Below are 23,409 nucleotides of genomic sequence, written 5' to 3' on the forward strand. Positions count from 1 at the left end.
GTACAGGGTTATCTTTCTATTATATTACTGCCATTCTCTGAAAACACATTTTATAAAAGAGACAGGTACACTCATGGCACAATTCATAGGAAACGCTTTTTTACAGTACTGTATTAAAATATTGATTTTTTTTCTTCTTTCTTCCACTCTTACAATGGCAAAGAATTTCAATATACTAAAGGTAAAGTAAAATTTACATAAACGTTTATGAATTGCAAGCAACTTGTACAAAATCTGAGAAAAAATATATCTTCATCGTTGAGGTATTTAATTCATTAACGTATATTGTGTAGATGGATCGATATTTCAAACAGATTAATGCTCTAGCAATGTTTTGTCAATGTTTCTTAGGCTATTTTTATGCACGAATCGCAAACCCGAACTGGATTATCCCATCCCCTATGCGGTACGGGTTTACGATGCTGCGAGCAATTTTGACATACTCCACGTCCACAGTCCCTACAATGATGTAAAGTAAGAGACAGGGAAAATTTTTGGTGGCATACACAACAATCAACGATTTCCGAGTCGGGGACCCAATAAGACGGTCGAACTGTATCCTTGATAAACGCTGAAAAAATTAAAAGTACCAACATTAATATAAATATTTATCATTCTTTTTTCGAGGATATATATATATATATATATCTTTTTTTACTTTTTGAATAGTTCAAAACAGAACCAACTGCACTGAGAGTAGACACCACTTGTTCAGTTACTTTCCTAGCGTTAACATCTTCCGAAAATTCAGTAGGTTCATCCTTATCATAACAGATATCACAGACTCGCACTGGTGTATGCCAATTTCTAGATGGGACACACTTCGTTTTAGACGAACACTGATCGCAGAAACCTTCACCACATGCTCGACAATGGTGTTTCGTATCAGTCAGGCCGAATGCCATTTTACACTTATGGCAGTTTTTAATTTCATTATTAGGTCTCCAATAAGTCGGAGCTACCTGATCTGCAACCCACGCCGAAAGAACTTTTGTCGGTTGCAACGAAACATTGGTTACAGCTTCAGTAAGGTACGATACACTGTCGATTACTTTTTGTGCTGTGTTTTGAGATGCAACTGAACTATTTGGCTGGAAAAAATAATTCATACTTTAAAAAAACACAAATTGGACATGAAACTGGAATTACTTATGAATAATTCTCGTTATTTATATACCATGTTCCACACGTGCATAATCTCTGTACGAATAGCAGAATCTTCAGGGCTTTTGTTACCATACCAATACTGACGACTCCGATATATTTCTCCACAATTTGGACATTCTATCACATCTCCTGACCATGCATATTTAACTAATCCATACCAACTATTATCATTTTGAGTTTGAGTTCGTTTCATAACTTGTACTTCATTTCCATTAGTATAACATTTTTTACATATATATACTATGTTTTCATATTGATGCTGATATCGACACCTAATAGAATGTACATCAATAGTATTTCTCTTAATACATACACATAAAATTGCAAATGATATTTACATATAAGACAGACCTGTTATTGCTACTATGAGGTTTTCCTTCTAAAAGATGTCCCATACTATTGTTGCACCTAGATCCACAGCTAAGACATTTAGTAGGACAAGTGAAATATTGATCGGGAAACAAAATAGAAAAATTCTCAATTTCTTCCGAAAATTTCTCGTTTAAAGTTTTTAATGTATTATAAACTAAATACGGCTTTCTGGCAGACCGCACAGTATTATTAGACAATTCTTTCTTAATAGCAGTCTGCAAAAGTTCATAATCAATCGTGAAATTTGCAGTTTGTATACCAACGTATTTGATGGAACTAAATGCTTCTACTTCGAGCTTCATTTGAGCAAACCGTGTTCGAAGAGTGTCTTCTGCGTTTTCTATATCATCTGCCACAGAAAAAAAAATATATATATATATTTGTTATAGAATAAATGCTTTAATCTTTTTGTTTTGTGTTGCGGATAAACTCTAATTTTGAAATTACTGTTAATCTGAGAATGTGGCAATATGTACTGTTGATCAGAGGTTTGGTGTATTTAGTCTCATGTAATACTATAATGCTTGGTCCCAGGGTACTCAAAGAGTCTTGAACTCCTTTTCTCTGTCCTATTGCTCGCAAGGCAGTTTGAAAATAATGGCTGTATGCTCTTGAAGCAGTACCAAGAAATGTAAATAAATCTCTATTCAGTTTGTCGGATTGTGTTCTATATACAACAATGTCAGATACAGCAAGGACTTTAAGTAATAGCCTTGTCCTTTCATTCTCATGAAAAGTAATTCCTAGAAAGTAAGGATAACAAAATCCATTATGTGCAAAATTAACTTTTATCATGCACTGTGCATATATAAATATTGTATAAATATAATACCTAACAAGCCTTCTGTGTCCAAACATATCACATTAAGAACTGGATCAAATGCAGCCCAAACACCTAATGTACATGAAGTTTGATCATCCGAAGTGTGAAATACTTCCTTTCCTTTGAAGAATGTTTGATTCAATGTGTGACTCTTGCCATCACCGGCGTTTCCAAAAATCGACACCACTTTTACTTCAAGATCTTTACTGCATTTTAATTGTTCTATGAAGTGTTCCGCACTGTTAACTCTGAGGTATTCTTGCCCATCTATCAGTAAAAAACTTTTGGGTTGATTGCAATGACATTTCATATATATATCTTTTATATCTACGGAATCATGGGCGGAATGGTATAAATCTCTGTCACAAATACATAGGAGATCGAGGCTTTTCATGATAGCAGGTCCAGTTGCTTCCAATTTTTGTTCTTTCCAAAATGTACTCATGATGCGATTCAACAATATTAATCCTACAATATTGCAAATACTTGTTATTATTAAAAATTAAAAATGATCAAAATTGGTTTAAGATCAATATTTTGAGGTGATAAGAACGTGTTGGGTGATATTATCAAATTACCCCGACGTAGAACTTTAATAACGTTTACTTCGATACTGATTGTGCGTCGTATCAGATGCACGCGCGTGGAGCTCAAACGATGACTATACACTGAATACTATATACGTGCACTGCTATTGGCAACCGACTACGATGGACTAAGATCGACTACCCCGAACTTTTCCTCGGTTCCCTTTCTATAGGGTGCCGAGGTCCTCGGGGGAGAGAGTTTTCTTCCGAGGTGGGGATGGAAAGACCCGTAGACAATAGAACAATAAATTTTCCTTTCGAAGGTCCATGGGTCTTTTAGTAAGTCCCAGGATTTATTCTTTTACAATGACCTGTCCTCGGACGTCGTTTCGCAGGTCATGTGGCCAACACATGGGCTTCAACCCTGGAACTTTCTCTACGGCCATGGGCCGCTACAATTTAGTGGAATGAAAAATACAATAACTACAGTGTACACCACGAATAAAACGGCAAATTGTAAACTATTACAAATGTAACATATAAATAACTCGATATATAAATATAACACGTTATCGTACAATGATGGGTTGAGAAAAGAATAAAAGAATGTGTACATTCAATGTAATTCTATGATCAGTTAACTGCGCAAATTGATAGAAGACGCAATGGCGATCTTACCTATCAAAAATTCAACGATCTATCGGTATAATGGTCATATTTTTTTGGTATACACAACTGAAGACAAATTTTGAATAATTTTAGAAATTAATCAGTTGTTGACACCTCCATTTTGTGCAATTTGACTGCAGTAGGACTCAATCTTGACTCTCAATACCAACTGCAATAGGCAATTCTCTAAAAAAATCGTTTGACCTGTAATTGAAAGTGACTTCAAGGCTAACGTTCTGCGTTTTCTCTTCTATCTAGAAATGTATATTTCAGCTTTTTCCTTACTCCATTGTGAAAATTACGAAACGTCAATAAATGAATGGATGGCGACATTCGTTACCTTGAAATTGAATTTTCCGGATGAACTTGTAAAACCACTTGTCATGCTAGGGAATATTTATTCTGTTTCAATTTTCATGATATAATTTACTTTTTTAATTGAATTCGTAAAACTTACTGATACAGATTTATCAATTCCATGAACTGCAAACAATGTCATCGTGCCTTCTCCTTTATAAAGGAGAGGGGATATATACTTAGTGATAGTTAGTGGTGGGAAATGTTTTTCCTCCGTGTGAGTTACACACTCACCCACACACGAATTGCGTTTCGTGACTCATGGCCAATAACAAAGTCTTCTTCTTCGCATTGATATGAGAATGTTTAACTTTGGTAATCTGAAAATTTTAGTTTTATTAGAATACGCGATTATTATAACGCAATCAAAAAATTACTATAATTTGAAAAAAGGCAATGAAAGTAAAATACAATGCTTATTGAAAAAATAACACCCCAAAATACGCTTGCAAATAAAAAATATACAAATTCTTATACTGAAGAAAATTCTTATCTCCGACATTATGTAGGCGGACTTATTGTAGTTTAAAATGTAATTTTTAACAGAATCTATGTTTAATCTTATAAAATTGTGTATAGATATTGGATTTTATTAACCTTACTATATATATAATAAAATCTTAAGAGCAATATGTAAAAAATGCAAGAAATTGATTTCAAAAAATTATAAATAAGAAGCAAGTTTTATATTTCATCTTCCTCAAATATATTTAAGAATGACATACACATAATTTACAGAAAAAAGAACAATATAAAGACATAAATACTTTAAAAAATTAACATATATAAAAGTAAAAAATATTTATATTTATTGAATGCATTATTGGATTAAATTTTAGATAACGTAAAATGCAATATCTTCTTACGTTATATAATTTAAACAAATCTTTGCCGTTGATGTACTGCTATGTCAATGTGTAATGATCGAAAATATTATTGATTTACGGCAAATTACACTTTGGTATTGTTCATTAAGGTGACGCCGTTCACTTTTAAAATAGGCAGAGTTGAACGAAATTTTTAGATAATCGATTCTGTACGTTCGATTATCGAGTCCATACCGTTTAAAATATCGATACGGATTGATGAGGAAGTGCTGATAATACACCGCTTAGTAGACCGCTAAATCGTTGAGGTTGATTTTTCTGTTTCATTCGACAAAACATTGGTTTTACGTGGTTAATGCGTCATTTCGATTCTGGCCATCCCGATAGAATGAATGTCGGTGAAACCTAAAAGCTGGTGTCGGCACGTGTGTCATAATGTCACCGAAAGATTTGGTCGAGGAGCATTTAACGATACACTTTTCAATCTTGTACGAACGACAGTGACCCACCCCAACAAAATTCGGTTTTGTCAAGCGAAATCACCGAACGATGGAAAACCATACACAGGATAATGCGATCAACATGAACGAAAGTGGTACGTTCGATACAACAGCACTTTCACAAAAATATCTTGCTTTGATTCATATTTAATGATATTTACAGTGATTCATCAAAGTATTTGAACATTTAACATAGAAAACATTTATGTATATATTGTATGTATTATGTAAAATATTTTGAAACATCATTAGCACTATGACGGAACAAAACTGTCATGATTATATTGATAATCTTTGAAACTAATTTGAAAACATGTATAAAATTTACAACATATTTACTGCTTTAGTATACATAGACATGATAGTGCATTCATAAAAATACTTCCCTGTGATTCGCATTTAATGATATCTACTAGTGACATATTTATTTCGATACACCACAAAAATCTTTTATGTGTATATTGTATGCGTTATATAAAACATTTTGAAATATTATTAGCAGTATAATGAGGCACATATTATGATTATATTGGTAACATTTGAAACTAATTTGAAAATGCATATAATATTTACAAGACATTTATTAGTATAATTTTGTTTTTTGTATAAAAATTTTACCAACAAAATGTTTGTTGCAATTTAGAGGATTTGCAAGAAAAGGTAAATAGATTGGAGTCAGAGACCGTGAAAATGCGGGAGGAATTCAATGTTCAAAGAGCCAAGATGAAAGAACTGTTTCTTCAAAAAGAAGGTAAATCTAGTTGATGTTAATAAGCTTAATGATGACAACAACAATAAATTGTACGTTAAATAGTGTAAGTATTTCATTTGCAGAGGAATTGAAAAGAAGATTGCAAGATAACACATGTTTGCAAAAGGAGAATGCTAAGTTGAAAAATGAATTGGACGAAGCAAAGAGCCAATTGGTTGTAGCAGACTTGAAAGTTCAAAATGATATACTTATTGAGAAGAGAAAGGCACAAGAAGAAATAGCATCTTTACAGAGGGTTATACATGAAACAATGGAGGAATCTTCTTGTTCGCGCAAGCAGCTGGATACAGAATTGGCTAAATTAAAAATTACTCTCTCCAAATTACAAGAGGAGAATGCATTGATAAAGTCACAATTACCACGAGATCCACCTATAGATGGTCCACAGATATCACTCTCCACAGTAACAAAAACAATAGCTCGAAAAGTAGTTTCCCAACTAGGTGCAGATGCTCTATCTTTAGGTCCTGATAATCTTGAAGAAAGCATGAGGAAGGTAAAAAGATATGTACGTAAGCATAAAAATGTATGGTTTTTGAACTTTTCTGCAATGAGTTTTTATGGCACTGCATTCCGGAAAGTGTTCATAAATCATTTGAATGATATCATTATAAGATGTTTATTTTGTCACTTGTTTTTTCTTTTTCTTTTTACTCAACTTCATATAATGCAAATATTAGAAATTGTTGCTTTATAGGCGCAGGAAGATGCGGAAGTTTTACGCTCGCTGGTAGTGCCGCTCGAGGAAGAGATTAAAGCCTTAAAGGAAAAATTAAGAGCGACGGATGACGAACTCCAGAAGTGTAAAGAGATACAGTTGCAGAAAAAACAGCAGGAACCTGGTTCCTCTGAGTCAGTATGTGATATGTGTGCAAATTACGAAGCACAATTAGTTAAGATGCAGGCAGCTGCTAAAGAATTAGAGAAGCAGCAATTAGATTCTGAACGAATGTTACAAGTACAGAAAGAAGATTTAGCTAAGGAAGTAGAATTTAGAAAAGAAATGGAAGAAAAATGGAACGAAAAGAAAGAGGAGCATAAAATCAAAGTGGCAGAACTTACTGTTACCTCGCAAATGTTGCAGCAGACTTTAACCGAAGCGAAAAAAACTTTTGAACAAGTTCAGAGAAGCGTAAATGACGAACTTGTGAAATTAACACGTGGTCGAGAAGAAGTACAAAGACACCTTATCGCGTAAGAACATTTTTAATAATACTGTTACTTTTATCTCATTGTTCTTCCCGATTTTCAACGTAGATAAAGTAATGTCTTTTATCGTGACATTCCTGACAAAATTTTATTGAAAATCTAGTTGAATCTTTGCAGACTGCAAAAGGAAAATGAAAACTTGGTTGGTAAACATAGCAAGCATTCCCAGCAACTACAGAGTGAGAGTATTAATATGCCGAACAATGTTGAGGAATTGCACGTTAGCCTTTTAAAAATGAGAGAAGATTTGATCACAGCTAAAGTTGCTCAAGAAGTCGCGCAAGAGAAAGAAGAGACACTACGATACGAAGTGACCTTGCTTCATGAACAAATGGAACAGGAAAGTAGAGTAAAGGAACAAGAAATATTGGTATTAAAAAATGAAATTAGTGGTTTAAGGTAATACTACTTAATTTTTTAATATCCTAATTTTTTATAATTATAAGTTCTTCGTAATTTCAATAACAATATTCTATAGAACGCAGTTAGATAAATATATACGAGATCATCGATCCCTTGCCGAGAGGGAAGAGAAGCTGGAACGATTAGAAAAACAATTAGATGCTGTTTTAAAAGAAAACAAACAAGCCGAGTTAAAAGTGGCTGAATTACGACAAAGAGTTACCAGTCTTCAACAAGAGCTAGATACTAGTGAAGCAGTGCAGAAAGACTTTGTTAGGTTGTCACAATCTTTACAGGTACAATAAAGAGTAAAAATGAACAATCTTAATGGATAAAAGATATTTACATCGTCATGGATTATAGGTACAACTAGAAAGAATTAGGCAAGCTGGTAGCGAAGTACGATGGCAACATGAAGAGGACATAGAAGAATGTCCTAGTTGTCATACTACATTCACGGTTACAAAGAAGAAGGTAATATTTGTAAATACCTAAACCCATATCTAAAGCCTGTAAATTTGTAAATACCTAAAGCCTCTGTATGCTAATAAAAATCTCTTGTTATAGGTGCATTGCCGCCATTGTGGCCATATATTTTGTCAGTCTTGCCTTTCACATATTGTGAAAAGTGGACCGAAACAAAGACCATCCAGAGTCTGTGATGTTTGCCATACGTTATTGGTACAAGATACAGCACCATATTTTAGCCAAGAACCACCACATACACCTGACTAAATATTCTAAAGAAAATCAGTCCAATAAGATGTGCAATATCAATTTGGTAATTTAATATGCCTGTGAATTTTAGAATATCAAGGGTTGTACTTTACAATATCATTGATTTGGTTAAGACATTCTGTTTTAACAACTTTTAGGAAGATATAGAGATGATATTAGTTCACCGGGGCTAGATATGATTCCTATTACCTGACAACTGGAGTGATAAAATAAATATCGTGTAAATACAAATTATGTACTACTTAATGTTTATTGTAATTTAAAAGATTAAAGCTTTTGAATGTATGTGAGTTATTCAAAAATTTGTGAATATTTATCTATCTTGTTATTGACATTATTAAAATAAGTCTTCACATAGAATTATGTTATACATTTAATTCATTGCCATTCGTCAGGTTACTAGCTTTGTTTTTCTGTATTAATACTTTCACATCCTAATATATCAAATGCAGACTAAATGTTAGTGTCCGGTGACATCACGTTGGTGAAGCGCAAATCGACCATTTACGTAAAGTTTACGAATTTGAAATTTTTTACTAAAAATTGCCGGTTATTGGTTAAAATGACTAGCAAATTTATGCGGACGGCAAGGTGTTTAGGGAGAAAAAAGAATTCATTTTTACGTTTATTTTAAAAGCACAAATCTGTACATATATTCCTGTTATATTAATTTTTTTAATTTATTATTCTGAAATCCAAAAAATTTATCTAGATTCGTCATTTATTACAATGTTTGTATAGGAACAAAATATCAATAAAAAGTAACAGTACATCACATATCACATATTTGATTTCACAAAATTTGTGAATAAAAAATACAATTAGATTTTACAAAAATAATTACAGTTATAGTTATCCGATAAACCAAGTAGTATCTGAGAATTTTTGTTTAATATCTTGTAAGTCATCTGAAATGTGTGTAAATCTTATAATGATAAACATGTTCTAAATGCTGCTGACAATTGATCTCGACGCAAAAACATTCAGCTCTAAACATTCTCGATTTTTTTTGCTAAAACTAGTCGTAAATGTAGTTAATACGTACAAAATGGTGAGGTACAAAGAAGAAACACGAAGTTCATGTGACTATGTTTGAAGAATCTTAACGATACTGCCCCAAATATATGATTCACGGTATCCTGGGTCATATAACGTAACTCGTGATTTCATTCATACTTTGGCCCGAGTTACTCCAACAAAGTTGGAATCAATTAAACGTCAATCGGCGAGACAGTGATTATTAAACATTAATATACAGCTATATTACATAGAAAAGAATGTTTCGATTATTTCTTTGATTGGTTGTGGCCGTCTTTTAGGATCAATCGTTGGTTCTTCTGATTCCAAGTGTTTATCTCTTAACATTTTCCAATTATTTAATATTGTTGCATATTTTAGAACCTTGGGGTATTCGTTCAGTTTTGTGTAAACGTTTAAAAGTCCATGATAATCATATTCTAGGCCACTATAGCTTTTACCGAACAATTTTAAACCTGATATGATAAAAGTTAATTAGAACGAATGACTAAGTATGAAAAAATTATATAACGCAGTGCACATACTAATTTCGATACTCCTATAATAAAGTTTCTCAGCGTCTCTGTATCGGTTCATGTGGTAATTATATAACGAAGCTAAGTGTCCTATACTCAATCCAACTTCGTGATCATCTGGTCCTAATAATTCTTCTTTAATACGTATAGCTTTAAGATGCATTGCTTCGGCTTCCTAAAATTAACGACAAAAATATGGTAGTAATGTCATAAACGTTTAATTAAGTACATTTACGTGGAATATGTACCTTACATTTCCTCATGCTTTGATACACACGTCCCAAATTTCCATAATGTTTTGCTGTTTGTACGTTTCTTTCGCCGAATGCCTCTTTTGCCGATTGTAAAGCGGATAAATGAAGGCATTCAGCCTTGAATAGTAGATTTTGTTTCGACAATTGCGTCGATGTATTATCTAACGCTATTTCTTCGAGAATTAATGCATTTATTCTTTTTGCGCTTGCTAACAACAAATGATCCCCATGTAAAAGGTTTAACATTATGTCTATTGCTTTCTCAATGTGAACACTGTTCATTTAAAGTGAAATAAAATTGTATGACTATTTTAAAATTGTTAAGAGTGATAAGTAACGGAATCATTTACCTTGCTTCTGGAAATTCGCCAGACCTATACTCAAATACGTAAAGAGCATAAGCTAAATCCTCGTGCGCTAACGCAACGTGTAAATTCATTTTACCAAATATTTCTGTTCTAATAGCTAAAGCGTCCTACAACAAATAAAATGTTAAAAAATCGCGATGAAAGTTATATCGTATATAGAATCGTATCGATTCACATTACGAACGTACGAACCCTATAAAGGTTTACACTGTTGATTATGTTATCAAAGTTTAACCAGTAAAATCCATAATCTATAAGGACGTTACTGTACACTGGATGATCAACACCAAATACTTCTTTAGCAAGATATACAGCCTGCCTGATCAAAAGACCAGCTCTCTGAAACTCGCGTTTTAATACACACGATTTTGCTGCCTGCCTTAACACATCAACAGTAACACGCGCAGACAACGCTGGTTTCAACTCTTCAAGTGCTTCTATACTCCATCTAAATCATCATCAATTGTATAATTAGTAATAAACACGACGAAGTTTATAAAAGAAAAATGCAATACGTACCTGTAGGCCTCATCATACTCGCTTTTCATATAAAAAAGTATACTAAACTCAGTATATATAGCTGCATAATTGTAATCATTATACCCGGCCTCTTTTAATCGTTCTATTAACTCTATAGCAAGCTGATGTGTTTTTGCGGCTTGTAAAAATTCGCAATACGCTGCTTGTACGTGTAACAATCTAAATTTTTAAATGCTTATTACAAATTTATATAAATCTATGTAAACATAAATTAAATGTTTAGTTACCAAACATATCTTACTTTCTACAACATTCTAATGTTCTACACCAATTCTGAGGCGTAGAATTATTCGCAAGACATAATTGTTTGCATGCTAGCAACACCTGTTCGCTTTTAGCATACCAACCACCATCACTGAAAAATCCACCAATTCTTAAGCCTAGGTTTATTAATTTCTCATCTGCAGCTGGATTTTCACTAACATGGAGATAGCATACTGTGTAACTCATACTCAACTCTTCTTCAACTCGTATTTTATGATCTATAAGGCTCTGAAAAATTAATGGAAAAGAAAAGTAAACGTACACACAACTTTTAATCCATTTTCTCAATAAGAATAAAAAATTACCTGAAAGCTCTGTAGTAAATGTACACGACGGCTAGTGACTGTTAACATCTTGGAGAAAATTTCCAGATTGTTGAAGTCACACCCCAGTAAACATAATCTTTTTTCTTTGTACAACTGTAAAGCAAAAAAATCTCATAGATTATTTTTTTCATATAATTGCATTCATTCCTAACTTAAAAAGGGTGATGAATGAATGTTAGAAAATTTATAACAGATCTATTTTGCGATGAAATAATAGTGACGATTCGCACTATGAATATCTAATCAAAATTAATATATAGGAATAAAATTTCTATTGTATTATTAACAAAATTCTACAACGAAATGGACAAATGAATATATTTACTTTTACGCACTTGTCAGAAATGCAATTTCGCATGATTCATATGCGATTCGATATCCAACGCGAAATAAACGCAAAAAATTGATTGCAAAAAAATTGATTTGCTGTAGCGTAGAAGCACATACAATCAAAGAGTATCTCATATTTAACGAATCGTTCTACTGTTCCAGGAATCATTACGTTGCATTGTAAATATATACAAAATATAAAAGCTAAGCATTAGCCGTAGAGGTTAAACATATGACAAGTACAATTTCTGTAACCCCCTTTCTGTTAAATCATCGTAATTTATTTGCTGTCATTCCCCACAAATCCCAGCTAATTCTACAAAACCTTATCGTCATACCCAATGCCAAAATACATTTTTATCATCTACATATAGCTGTCATAATAAACAGTGTTATGATCGCTCAATCGAACACGTAACATCGTTTTACATATCTAAATCAAAAACTAAAATCATAAACAGAATGTATTGTTTTTTTCGAATAGAATAACAAAATAACGTTAGACAAATAAAAAAGTTCATGGTTAAGTTGGTGAAAAAAAGTGGACGTTTTATCAGTGGTTTGTGAGGCGTTTAAATGGAGAAAATGTTTTGACGTTTACCTGATAATAAACATCAAACAGGACATCGTTCGGTAGATCAGGAAGATACTTCCTCAGCCTTAGAAACTTATTCGCGATTGCCAACACGCTCGATTGGTAAAGAGTTTTCGGGGAAAAGACCGGTGGATTGTGTGTTTCGGCCATTTTCCTAGAGGCCTTCGATAATCACGAACGCGCACACAGCCGTAATAATTGCTGTCACGTCGTCTCCGTGCGCATATGCTGCCGCGGTGCTCCGCCATCCAACCACCAGCGACAACCCCCACTTAGAAACGATGGTAAAAGTAAGTGTCTAGCGCGCACCAGATAGCGAGATCGCGCTAATTCCTTTTTTTTTCTTTTTTATACTTGTTGCTTACAGTGATTTCGCGATATTCTCCACGGATCAATTCCTAAACCGTTACACAGCAATCGAGCTTATTTTTTGTGCCAGGCGCGTTATCAGTTAAGATGCTCGACTCAAGAATTGCAAAGATTTTCTGAGCCAATTTGCTCATACTACGATCGTATGTATAGGGTAAGGTTTGGGTTATTTGATTCGGTTTGGGTTATTTGAATTTCAGTATTTTAAAATTCGACACTGTATCTTGTATAGAATAATTAAACTTATTGTATATTATAGGTAGATTGTGGATATTTATGCATCTTATTTGAAAGAACAAGAAGACTCACGAAAGTATTCGAACACTTGTCATGGAATTTTTTTTATGAATATATTATATAGATTATATGGAATTTTTTGAAATTTCGTTAGTATTATAATTTGAAACCAATTTGAAAATGTATATGAAAGTCTTTGTAAGACACTTATTACAAATGTAAACTTAGTGAAAAATTAGTATACATTATGAATAGTAGTCTTAAATATGCAATTAGTGCTAAAGTGATGGTTCTACTATATATAGCAGGAAATTAATATAGTGAATAATTGTCTATTTAAATACTTTGGTGATTTTTGCGACGAAAGTTCACCAATATAATCACTAATGAGATATGCTAATGAGATTTCAAAATGTTTTGTATAATATATACATACATAAAAAGGATTCTAGTATTGTTCGAATATGATAACGAAATAAATAAAATAACAGAAATTAAGTATACACATTCTACTGAATTATAATAATTGTAATTGAGATACTAATATTAACTGTACGAACTTGTTACCTTTTAATGTGTAATGGAAATATTGGAAAGTTATCATGGAAAGTTATGGCTATCAGGCTGTCAATTTGTACAATATATTTCACCGTTTATCACGCCATTTATAACAAATTAAGTAGTCTGTTCTCAAACGTAAGTCGCTTAAAAATTTGTTCGCAACGGAATTTTGCAAATTAAAAGGCAAATTGTTTAACTTAACCAAAAATTCTAGCATTCAAATAATCCTACCTTACGCTATATTCGCATTAGAATTGAATCAATGTTACAAATCGATATTTCTTTTTTATAAGGATGTATATGCAATATATGATAGTATACATTAATAGAGAAGAAAACACGATGAATTTTGGAGGATTAACTTTTTGAAGAAGAATGATCGAAAAGATTAAACGTCGATGAAAAAGCGATAGTAAACATACATATATAGTTCAGAAAAAAGAGAGTCGATATTGTTGTGATCGTGAAAGAGGCTAATTAATGGCGCCAGCATTGGGCCATGTCTTCTTTGGCCCGGACTTCCTTTTCCAAAAATACGAGCTGCAGGATAAACGTCTAAGGTGATTCAACGTCGTCGTAATCTTTGGCACGGTGCAAAGTGGCTAAAAAACGGTAATCGGTTAAACGAGCAAGTGAAAGGAAATTGGCACGCGTACTGCCACCGATTGTGAAAGCTTCAATGTCAAATCGTATGCTTTTAATTGCATTAAAAATCGGATATCTCGCATTCGACGAATATTTCGAGTTATAGCGAATAACCAAACAAATCGGAACCTTTACTCAACATTGAATTGTTTTTTACAATTTTGTGCATTTGTATATTTAGACGCGCGCGCGCGTATTGCGAAATACGTAATTATAATCTTGCATTCCATCGAATGCTTGTACGAGTGATTTCATTACCAACAATTAACATGTTGCTCCTATTAGTTGGCAATCGCGCGCAAATCTGCCGGTAAAGTCGTTTCTATACACGTGGCTATTGTGCACACGTTCCGTACTAATTCTATGCGTGTGCATTTATACACATATGTATATGCACGTGTATTCATTTATTGTGCCATGTATGTACATATGTATCTCGAAAAGTTCGTATGCCTTGAAAAGAAATTTATATTCGTCAAAACACTGCGATATACGGTTCACGAAAACATTCGGACACTTGCAGAAATATTTCGTGAATATATCATTCGTGTTGTACGGAACATTTTGAAATTTCATTGGCATTGTATATAATGAGATTTCTATATACATTTTCAGATTGATATCAAATTTGATCAGTATAATTAGCATATATAATTAGTAGACTCCTAATTTTTATGCAATTTTATATTTCAACATAACTAAAGAAGTGGAACCTACATTAGAATTTCTTTGTCCCATTAAATGTTATAATGCCTCGCTTTGAATATTTTTTACATTTCACTTTTTACATTTTTGCGTATTATGTACATTTTGTACATTTATGTACCTTCAAATTATAGTAAATAGTATGAGCTACCATCTTTTCAAGACACGCGTTTCAAACTACGTTTTTAAAAAGCAAACTTTTATAGAAGAGAATATTTTTAATAAGGGATACGATACAAATTTTAAAACGTTTTATTGAAATAATAAATAAAAATTCTATTTGTTACGTCCGGTGACTCTACGTTTTTTTTTTAATTTATTTATTTACATTTTACAATTTGTCCAGTAGAACATTTGGTAAAATGTTATAGCTTAGTGATATAGTAATATAACATGTGGATGGCTACCCCCAGTGGGATACCATCTTCGAATGTTTTTTTTTTTTTTTTTTATTTATTTGTTGAAATTACAATCAATTCTCGCGTTGAGAATTTTCAGTAATTTTTCTGGCGTGGCGCAGTGACATGGCTGTTTATTTACAATAAGTTAATACTTACTATAGATAGGTATAATTTATAAGTATTATAAGTAAGTGCATATGCTTAATTTGGATAATTAAATGAATCTAACGTTTAGGTCTAGCGGGTAGTGCCTCTTCAGCCTGCGAATCTGGTCCGTCGTATCGAGTAGTCCAGTGATTAGGGGGTTTCGGTGTTTGTTGATTCTTTTGCTGTATCTGTCGCTATATTTTGCTATTTCCTCTTTGACGGTGGGTATCTTGAGGTCGCGGTGTATTGTTTCATTGGTTACATATCAAGGTGCGTCAATTAGGGATCTTAGCGTTTTCGATTGAAAGCGTTGGAGTATTTCAATGTTGGAGTTACTTGCTGTTCCCCATAGTTGGATTCCGTAGGTCCAGACAGGTTTTATTACGGTCTTGTAGAGGGTAATTTTATTCTGTATATTTAGTTTGGAGCGTCGGCCCGTGAGCCAATAGAGTTTTTTTAGTTTGTCCTTTAGTTGCTTCCTTTTATCTGAGATGTGTGTCTTCCTGTCCAAATGTTAGTCTCCTGTCCAGGGTCATGCCTAGGTATCGGACTGTGTCCCTGCTAGGAACTGTGAGGCGGCTACTAGCTGTGCAAATATAATAGTCACACTGCAGTAATCCTAAGAAACCGTCATAAAACTGGCCATTTTTTTTCCGTTAGGGCCCTCCATTGTTATAAAATACATTCAGGTCGAGACGTTCCTTAGGATTATTGTTCCATCAGGTAGAAAAAGGGTCGGTCAGGTTTCCTCGTGTTCAATGGTCATTTTCATCTGTAAGCGACCGATATTGGGACGACCAATACCCAGCAATAATTTTCTTTTGCGATAGCATTGTCACCGAACTTCAGTCAATATCTCTTGACTAGTTTTTTAGTCTTAGACCATTTGTCATTTGTTTAACTTATTGTTAATTTGTTGCCTTAGTAATTTGTTTAACTTTTTGTTAACTTGCTGCCTTAGTCATTTGTTTAATTTATATCTATACGCACTGAGCGTAATTGTCTACAAAATTGTTGGAATAAAGTGTATATTGTAAACTGTTACTTCAGTGTTATAATCAGTTCAACCACCTCTATTATTCTAAACGAAATAGGGAATCGATCATTTCGTGGTATCGATTATGTAACTGTAACGGGAATTTACGACTCCCGTTGGCGCTTTTCCTCGCGATCGCGTTTCTCCGCGAATGGTCGAACACTATTTGTTATTAGTAGATAGCGGATGTTTATGCATTTATGGAAAATTTAGAAGTGTAAAAATGTATATGACATGTAAAAATATATAAAATATTTAAAATAAATTTCTCATTATAATATTTAGTGACTGGAACAAATTTTTGTATAGGTTATATTTCATTAGTTAAACTCACAAAAATATAAAATTGCATAAACATTTGCAGTCCAATTATGTATTAACTATTGAGAGACAGAGACCTATATTGATTTTATTTTTAGAGGTATTTTCGATAGTGCACAAAGTGCACAGAATGGAAGAGGAATGCCCCCAGGAGAATAGAAGAGACGAGACAATGATGCAGACTACGGTCACGGGACCGAATACCTCAACGGATAACGTTTGCGACAATGGAACACGTGTTTCCTGTCAAGAAGAGTTCACGTGTTCTCTGTATATCTCGCGTGCCGTCGGACCTCAAGGTCAAGTACAAGGAATACCAGGTGGCAAATTGCCTACTTCTTTATTTAGCGTATCCTCCGCTTGCATAAGTGGCCACACGTACATTTATAATATACAATGTGCCTAAAATTTGCAGAGTAGTTGCAAGAAGTATTTAGACACCATTATATTTACTACAGAATTTACTTTGGCTTACCAAAGTATTTAAGCATTCTATGTTCATATTGTATGTGTTATACATTTTGAAATTTTATTAGCACTGCAACGAGACTATCATGATTATATTGGTCAAATTTCAGACCAATCTGAAAATGTACCTAAAAATTACAAGATATTTGCAATAAATATATGTCGGGTTTACATTAGAATTAGGGTTAGGGGCGTAAAGCGAATCTTCGTTTGGATTACACGTCGTCGTTATGCAATAGAGAAGACATTGGCTAGTGCAAATACGATTACCATAGAACCGGACAAGTAACCGTGGTGATTAGATACTCGAGAGACTAACGACAATGATCCTAGGTTCAATAACGAATCCGCGGACAACGGGACGGTAGTCGTACGCACTCGCAAAAATCTAAGTCGGATTCTGTGTTAATATTCGCTGACCGTAAGGAGTTAATCCTTTTTTTTGTCGATGAGACCGCAAGAGAGAATGACTTTCCGTCCCGGTGATACCCCAGAGGAAAACTATGACGGAGTGTGTCTAAGGACACGAGATCATCGGATTCGTCGGGGACATTCTACGTTCGGAAAGTAAGGGAAATTGACGTTGCTGCTAATTGGCCAATCTCCATATCGGTAGTTAGAAAACGATGCTAGCCGCTCTTGAGGGAGGGTTGCTAGTGGGAGACGTCGTTCGTGGAAAAATAGGTCTCTCCTGTCTTCCCGTAACTGGGACAAAGACTATGTATCTGTTGAAGGATTTTAGGTAACTAGATATTAGTGTTTATGACGGCCCTCGGGCTAGCCAATCACGTACTGTGGAGACGCGTCGACATCTGGTAAACATCCTGCCCGGAGAATAGGATCTGCATGTGGCGAGCTACGGGACAGAAACCGTTGGAATGTTTACTGCCACGTGCCGCTACAAATCTTTCTTTTAAGGAGAGCTATAGGATTACTCAATGCCTTTGTTAGATGGAGAGTTCGTCCCGTTGACCGCGGCCACGTTCGGCGACTAATTGTCGCCTTGAGCCCAAGCTCATCGTCACAAGTCTCAAACAAATACAATTGGTTAGAATGACGGCAAATCGTTTAGTTACAACTGTAGATTTTAATTACAATGTTTTTATGGATTTTCCCGAGGTTTCAGAGGGAAGGCACCGGTGTCCTCTTATCTCCGACATATATTAAGTATATAATAAATGTTAAAAATGGTCGAGATTTATTAATATAACGGATCGTTTAAATACTTTTGTGGTCCCTGTAAAATAAATGCTTAGACTAAATATCTTGTAATTTTTATATACATTTTCACATTTATTTCAAACTTGACCAATATAGTGAATTTTCAAAATGTTTCACATAACACGCATTATATATTTATAAAAGATGTCTACAACTTTGCCTGCACATATACTAATTAATTATATCTAAATAATTAAATTTCATATCGTTTGATTGTACTGTCATATACCTGCAAAAATTTAATACTGTAAAAATGATATATTTATTGGTAAATAAGAATACGTGCAAATACTTTTTGCAGGCATTGTATGTTTTTTTTTCTTCGATACGACGACTGAAAATATGCAATCGGTATACTGTTACGTCAGAGTGTGTCAGTTCTACCTCGTGTTTGAGAAATGCTTCTCAAAGCATGCTGCAACAAAGAAATAGTTTTACGATATTAGTCCCCCTTGACGGCAGATGTTTAGATCTTATTACTGAAAATTCTCAACGCGAGAATTGATTGTAATTTCAACAAATAAAAAAAAAAAAAATGTTTAGATCTTGTTAGAGTTGACGAATAAGTTATGCCAGGTGCCGAGCTGCTACGTTCCAATCTAGAAGATGTGATCCGCGCGTCCGATCCATTGGCAGCCTGGCACGTGTCTGAAACACCGTGTGGCCTGATCGCGGCGTTCACACGCGAAGCTGACGCAGAGAAACTGTTGCAGCGTGGCGATTTGGCGCGTATTTTCGAAGGACCCGTACAAGTAGATAAAATAGATGTAGTAGATGTAAATATGTTCCTAGTTAGCGATACTCTACTCTATGTTAACAAAAATCGATGGGTAATGTAAGAGTATAGTTAACGTGTTCATTACTGCTCGAATTTATTATTCTATTACTTATAAATAGATTATGAATTCGTTTATACGTTTATAGAAAATTTAATGAAATGTACAGAATACAGATAGTAGTATACAAAAGTATAAAGAAATGACCAGGTTATAACGTTCTTCTTTACAAATTCGCATAAATATACGTAATGTATAAATAATTGCTATACATTGTGCATCGTCATATTTTATTTCTATATTGTTTACATAATTGATGAAAATTTAATCAAATATTCGACATCGTGTATATATCGTGAAACTATGTGCCCTTTTATTGAATTTAACGTGAAGCGAACCTGTTATATTTAAAGATACAAAGAAATATGTACATATACAATACGTAAGCTCGTAATTCTTCTAATTTCCTTAATAATTATCCAGGTATAAAATTTTGATATCACATTTTTCTCTCCGTACTGAAGAGTAACTATGCAAATGTACAAATTCAACAGTAAATTGCGTATGAAATTACCATATAAATGTTACTTCACGTTGTAATCGGCCGCTTTCCTCTTCGCTTTCTCTTATGCAAGAAAATGAGATAACCGAGCTTGCACAACGTAGGCATGTCTCACCAAATCTCTGATCGCTTAGGCGATGTTACGAATATTTTATTTGCATATTTATTCCTTTCTCCTCTTTCATTCCTGTCTTTTGCATTCTTTTCAATTAATTATAATGTTTCTTTTTTTCAATCAGGTGGCTCGATTCTCAGCAAAGGACTCTCGTTATAGACAGGCGGTTCTTCTTCGTGATGTACCCTGGGCCATTCCACTGCAAGATATTAACTCCGCGCTGACGAAACAGGGAATCACGACAGGAAGCGTTGAACGTTGGCGACAATATATACGCGTCGAGGTAATTACCTCGCTGGCGAAATGCTGACACGAAAAAGGAAGAGAAAATACATAGATTTTCGTTAAAAGCCCCGTAATCTTAATCAGCCACGTCGTACGATAATTCGGTTAATTTAAACATTAGACGTTAGTTCGATGCCACGATGATCTGTAAAATGATCATTAAATAACTTTCAGTATAAATATCTTAAAGCAATTTTGATTATATTTTAAAGCTATTTATTGCAATAATTGAAACGATCATCGAATAGATATTTAATGAGAAAATATAGATTTTTATAGACAACATTATATAACTTCACATATAAAGTATATATACATATATATAATTTTGTTTATTGCAATAAATAAATCACAGAGAAGTAATACCTCAACGATTCCTTTCATAAATATCTAAGAGAGACAGCCAGGAAGTTGTGTCGTCTAGTCATTAGCAAGATAAAATCGGAACTGATTAAAATATTCTTCTCAGGTGCTGGACGCCGGGCATTACGAGCTATTGTTGCGTCAAGGACTGGACTTCTTCGGTGCGGCTCGATTCAGTGCCATTCCAGAACGTTGGTGGCGCGGAGGAACCGGAAATGCCGGTGGACCGCTGCAGGCAGGACCGGGAATAGTCAGCAACTTTCTTGAGACATCCAACTTCCAAACGGGAGATGGTGTTCTTCAGTGTTATCGGTGCCAGGGTTTCTGGCACATGGCTGCCAACTGTAGACATCTGCCACGTTGCGTTCGATGCGGAGAGCCTCACAGCGTTGAGTTTTGCCCCAGGCCTCGAAACAATCCTATCTGCTGTCATTGTTCCGGCCCTCATCATGCCGGTAGACATATTTCCTTGTGCGTTAAACGAGGCTACTCGATGATCACTTCGTCCAATAAATATTAGGAACTGATATATGAAGGCCACAGATGAAAAACATATTTCCTACCTTTCAAAAAATAATCTTGAGAGACATAAAAATAGCCTGTGGATGTTTATACAATTTAATATCTTTATGAATATAATTGGATAAAATGGAGAATTCTAAGTAGAATTTAGAGAAAAGGAATGTAAGATGCTAAGCATGATAACGAGTACCTTGAATATTTTGTATATTTTTACATATTGCATAAATTTTGACACTTTTGAACTTTTCATAAATGCATAAACATCCTTATTGTAAGCATTAGACGGGAAAATTACGCCTGGTCGAAGTCTCAGATGTGCATATGTGCGTACATTTCCTTCTTTTTTTGTCTTTGTCGTAACGTTTCTTAATTTACTGTTCAATACCCAGCTTCATGTATATATTGGCGCTATTTGTTATTAACTTTGACAATAGATATAAAATATGCAATCTATGCAAACTATTCAGATCGTCGAGTAGTTAATGAGTTCATTAACATTACACTGCTGATCATATATCTGTTCAATGTATTCATACATTTCCAATTCCAGGCTACCGACAATGTCCGGTTCGGCAGCAACTTTCGAACGCTACGCCTATTAGTATCACGCTGAGCACTACCCGGATTGGAAACCAGTACCCGGTGAACGCGGCTTCTAAGACGAACGCGTCCGCTCACGAGCAGCAGCCCTTGAAATCGAGTCAATCTTAACGAGAAATTACCGCATATCAATGTATCGATTCTGTCCATACATTGACCTTAAGCTCTCGTAAATTGCACGTTTATCGATATTTAATAGGTGTGCTACGGTCAGCTACAGAGTTTCCAAGCTCGCGTTCAATTCTTAAATGAAAGAAAGAAACTAACGTACCAATGAACATTCTTTTCTATCTTTTTTACATGTATTTTTAACGATGTTTTTATAACTTTTAATCGACGTATAATTACTCTCGTGGAATCATTTAAATTGAAGATAATAAATCCATTAGAAAAATAGCAACTTTCTAATTGAGGATCACACGGGAAAAATATGATAAGTCCATTTTTGTTTATCTTACAATTAAATTCGACGATATAAACCTTTTGGAAATACGTGATAAGTCTACAATATTTTATAAAGAATAATATTAATTTAGTTGTTATGTTAGTTTAACTTAATTAATATTAGTCTATATATGACTAATCTTATTAATACCTTTTAAATGCCCGAGAGAATAATAAAACCACATTTTAAAAATCAAATGTGAAGACAGTTTTGATGTTTGACAACATATACGACAAATGTGACTTATCATGTGTTTTACATGTGGCCTTCAATTTGTTTCAATGTTCGAATAGAAATTACATAGAGATTTTCGAGATCCACGGAGACATTCCGTTGAAATTAGCCATGTTTAGTAGTCAGACGATTCTCTACTCTTCGTCCCACTTTCTTCGCCCTAGTCTTTTCGAATCTGGGTTCCCCCCAGGTGCGATTCAGATATATCGTTGTTCATCGGTCAGTTAGTGAGTACTTTATACAGTTCGTGTTGATAAAAGAACGAGAATGGAGGGGCCTCAGCAGGTATATACCTGCGAATTCTCTAGATCGATAAGTCGAGGTGGGGAGGGCGCGATACTCACCACACGCCGTCCCACCAGCTCAGCTTGGGGCCGTTCAGCAGATTTTCAGAAACTTATCGAGTTCCACACGAATCCCGATTCCACCGGCGACAACACTCAACTTCCAGATTCTACCTGCGTGCATTATAGATATGTTAAACGCATAGTTCAGAGCGACGGCGCATTGAATCTTTATATATATATATATATATATATATCTGGATCTTATGTCTTCATAGTTGTGTGTGGAAAATTCAAACTTATAGTGTGCTTCTCGTTAAGTGTAACCATCATGCAATTGATACTTCAAGAATGAAAAGGATGGAAAAGACCGGTCAGGTATGGTCACTTTAGGGTTGACAACTTTTAGATTTTAGAAAACAGATAAAATACGTATTGTAGCATTGTAATAGAAAGTATATAATTAAAGGAATATATAATATGTCACTGTAATATGTAAGCAAATGTGTGTACAAAAAA

At 34.2% G+C, this 23,409-nt stretch overlaps 4 protein-coding genes across 10 annotated transcripts; 2 read left to right on the top strand and 2 right to left on the bottom strand.

The window, feature by feature from the left end:
• Position 1: 1 nt before the first annotated feature.
• LOC117231282 (zinc finger FYVE domain-containing protein 1-like) lies at positions 2–4,130 on the bottom strand. 4 transcript variants are annotated; one of them, XM_033489588.1, is made up of 9 exons: positions 4,016–4,106; positions 3,899–3,944; positions 2,941–3,762; positions 2,372–2,830; positions 2,016–2,282; positions 1,519–1,888; positions 1,178–1,439; positions 659–1,091; positions 2–571 (listed from the first exon to the last, which is right to left on the bottom strand). In XM_033489588.1, the coding sequence occupies exons 4-9, from the start codon at positions 2,805–2,807 to the stop codon at positions 348–350; spliced, it is 1,992 nt and encodes a 663-aa protein (XP_033345479.1). In that variant the 5' UTR covers positions 2,808–2,830; positions 2,941–3,762; positions 3,899–3,944; positions 4,016–4,106; the 3' UTR covers positions 2–347. The 4 variants fall into 4 exon arrangements, with proteins under 4 accessions (XP_033345479.1, XP_033345480.1, XP_033345477.1 ...); XM_033489589.1 differs by lacking the exon at positions 3,899–3,944 and having other exon boundaries at positions 2,941–3,744; positions 4,016–4,130; XM_033489586.1 differs by lacking the exons at positions 3,899–3,944; positions 4,016–4,106 and having other exon boundaries at positions 2,941–3,341; positions 3,568–3,812.
• An 837-nt stretch (positions 4,131–4,967) lies between these two features.
• On the top strand, positions 4,968–8,723 carry LOC117231173 (rab GTPase-binding effector protein 1-like). 3 transcript variants are annotated; one of them, XM_033489330.1, is made up of 9 exons: positions 4,968–5,337; positions 5,886–5,993; positions 6,077–6,510; positions 6,712–7,208; positions 7,341–7,622; positions 7,702–7,921; positions 7,989–8,099; positions 8,193–8,406; positions 8,501–8,723. In XM_033489330.1, the coding sequence occupies exons 1-8, from the start codon at positions 5,292–5,294 to the stop codon at positions 8,358–8,360; spliced, it is 1,866 nt and encodes a 621-aa protein (XP_033345221.1). In that variant the 5' UTR covers positions 4,968–5,291; the 3' UTR covers positions 8,361–8,406; positions 8,501–8,723. The 3 variants fall into 3 exon arrangements, with proteins under 3 accessions (XP_033345221.1, XP_033345219.1, XP_033345222.1); XM_033489328.1 differs by having other exon boundaries at positions 4,970–5,337; positions 6,077–6,522; XM_033489331.1 differs by lacking the exon at positions 4,968–5,337 and having other exon boundaries at positions 6,057–6,522.
• A 310-nt stretch (positions 8,724–9,033) lies between these two features.
• Positions 9,034–12,839, bottom strand: LOC117231174 (amyloid protein-binding protein 2). 2 transcript variants are annotated; one of them, XR_004492909.1, is made up of 10 exons: positions 12,600–12,839; positions 11,648–11,761; positions 11,320–11,570; positions 11,058–11,237; positions 10,731–10,986; positions 10,521–10,645; positions 10,165–10,444; positions 9,926–10,091; positions 9,409–9,856; positions 9,034–9,271 (listed from the first exon to the last, which is right to left on the bottom strand). XR_004492909.1 is itself a non-coding variant. In XM_033489332.1 (9 exons), exons 1-9 carry the CDS (start codon positions 12,741–12,743, stop codon positions 9,627–9,629), a joined length of 1,746 nt encoding a protein of 581 aa, XP_033345223.1. In that variant the 5' UTR covers positions 12,744–12,839; the 3' UTR covers positions 9,034–9,626. The 2 variants fall into 2 exon arrangements, 1 of the variants encoding a protein (XP_033345223.1); XM_033489332.1 differs by having other exon boundaries at positions 9,034–9,856.
• Positions 12,840–12,874: 35 nt separating this feature from the next.
• LOC117231378 lies at positions 12,875–23,090 on the top strand. The gene is made up of 7 exons (XM_033489766.1): positions 12,875–12,883; positions 12,964–13,105; positions 17,114–17,335; positions 19,281–19,456; positions 20,282–20,440; positions 20,912–21,260; positions 21,878–23,090. Exons 1-7 carry the CDS (start codon positions 12,875–12,877, stop codon positions 22,036–22,038), a joined length of 1,218 nt encoding a protein of 405 aa, XP_033345657.1. The 3' UTR covers positions 22,039–23,090.
• The last annotated feature ends 319 nt before the right edge of the window (positions 23,091–23,409 follow it).

The sequence above is a fragment of the Bombus vosnesenskii genome, unplaced genomic scaffold, assembly GCF_011952255.1.
Source record: "Bombus vosnesenskii isolate JDL3184/JDL3185 unplaced genomic scaffold, Bvos_JDL3184-5_v1.1 scf7180000013272, whole genome shotgun sequence".
Lineage (NCBI taxonomy): Eukaryota > Metazoa > Arthropoda > Insecta > Hymenoptera > Apidae > Bombus > Bombus vosnesenskii.

Excerpts from the sequence above, each read along its gene's own strand:
- LOC117231282 (XM_033489589.1), bottom strand. The coding sequence starts at position 2,807 with ATGAGTACATTTTGGAAAGAACAAAAATTGGAAGCAACTGGACCTGCT. Across the intron at positions 1,440-1,518 it reads CCTCATAGTAGCAATAACAG|GTGTCGATATCAGCATCAAT; the intron begins GTCTGTCTTATA and ends ACATTCTATTAG. Across the intron at positions 1,092-1,177 it reads TTATGCACGTGTGGAACATG|CCAAATAGTTCAGTTGCATC; the intron begins GTATATAAATAA and ends TATTTTTTCCAG.
- LOC117231173 (XM_033489328.1), top strand. The coding sequence starts at position 5,292 with ATGGAAAACCATACACAGGATAATGCGATCAACATGAACGAAAGTG. Across the intron at positions 7,209-7,340 it reads GTACAAAGACACCTTATCGC|ACTGCAAAAGGAAAATGAAA; the intron begins GTAAGAACATTT and ends GAATCTTTGCAG. Across the intron at positions 8,100-8,192 it reads TCACGGTTACAAAGAAGAAG|GTGCATTGCCGCCATTGTGG; the intron begins GTAATATTTGTA and ends CTCTTGTTATAG.
- LOC117231174 (XM_033489332.1), bottom strand. The coding sequence starts at position 12,743 with ATGGCCGAAACACACAATCCACCGGTCTTTTCCCCGAAAACTCTTTAC. Across the intron at positions 11,762-12,599 it reads TGTTTGATGTTTATTATCAG|TTGTACAAAGAAAAAAGATT; the intron begins GTAAACGTCAAA and ends TTTGCTTTACAG. Across the intron at positions 10,987-11,057 it reads GAGTATGATGAGGCCTACAG|ATGGAGTATAGAAGCACTTG; the intron begins GTACGTATTGCA and ends ATGATGATTTAG.
- LOC117231378 (XM_033489766.1), top strand. Across the intron at positions 13,106-17,113 it reads AATTTGCTCATACTACGATC|AGGTATTTTCGATAGTGCAC; the intron begins GTATGTATAGGG and ends TTTTATTTTTAG. Across the intron at positions 17,336-19,280 it reads TCAAGTACAAGGAATACCAG|GTGCCGAGCTGCTACGTTCC; the intron begins GTGGCAAATTGC and ends AAGTTATGCCAG.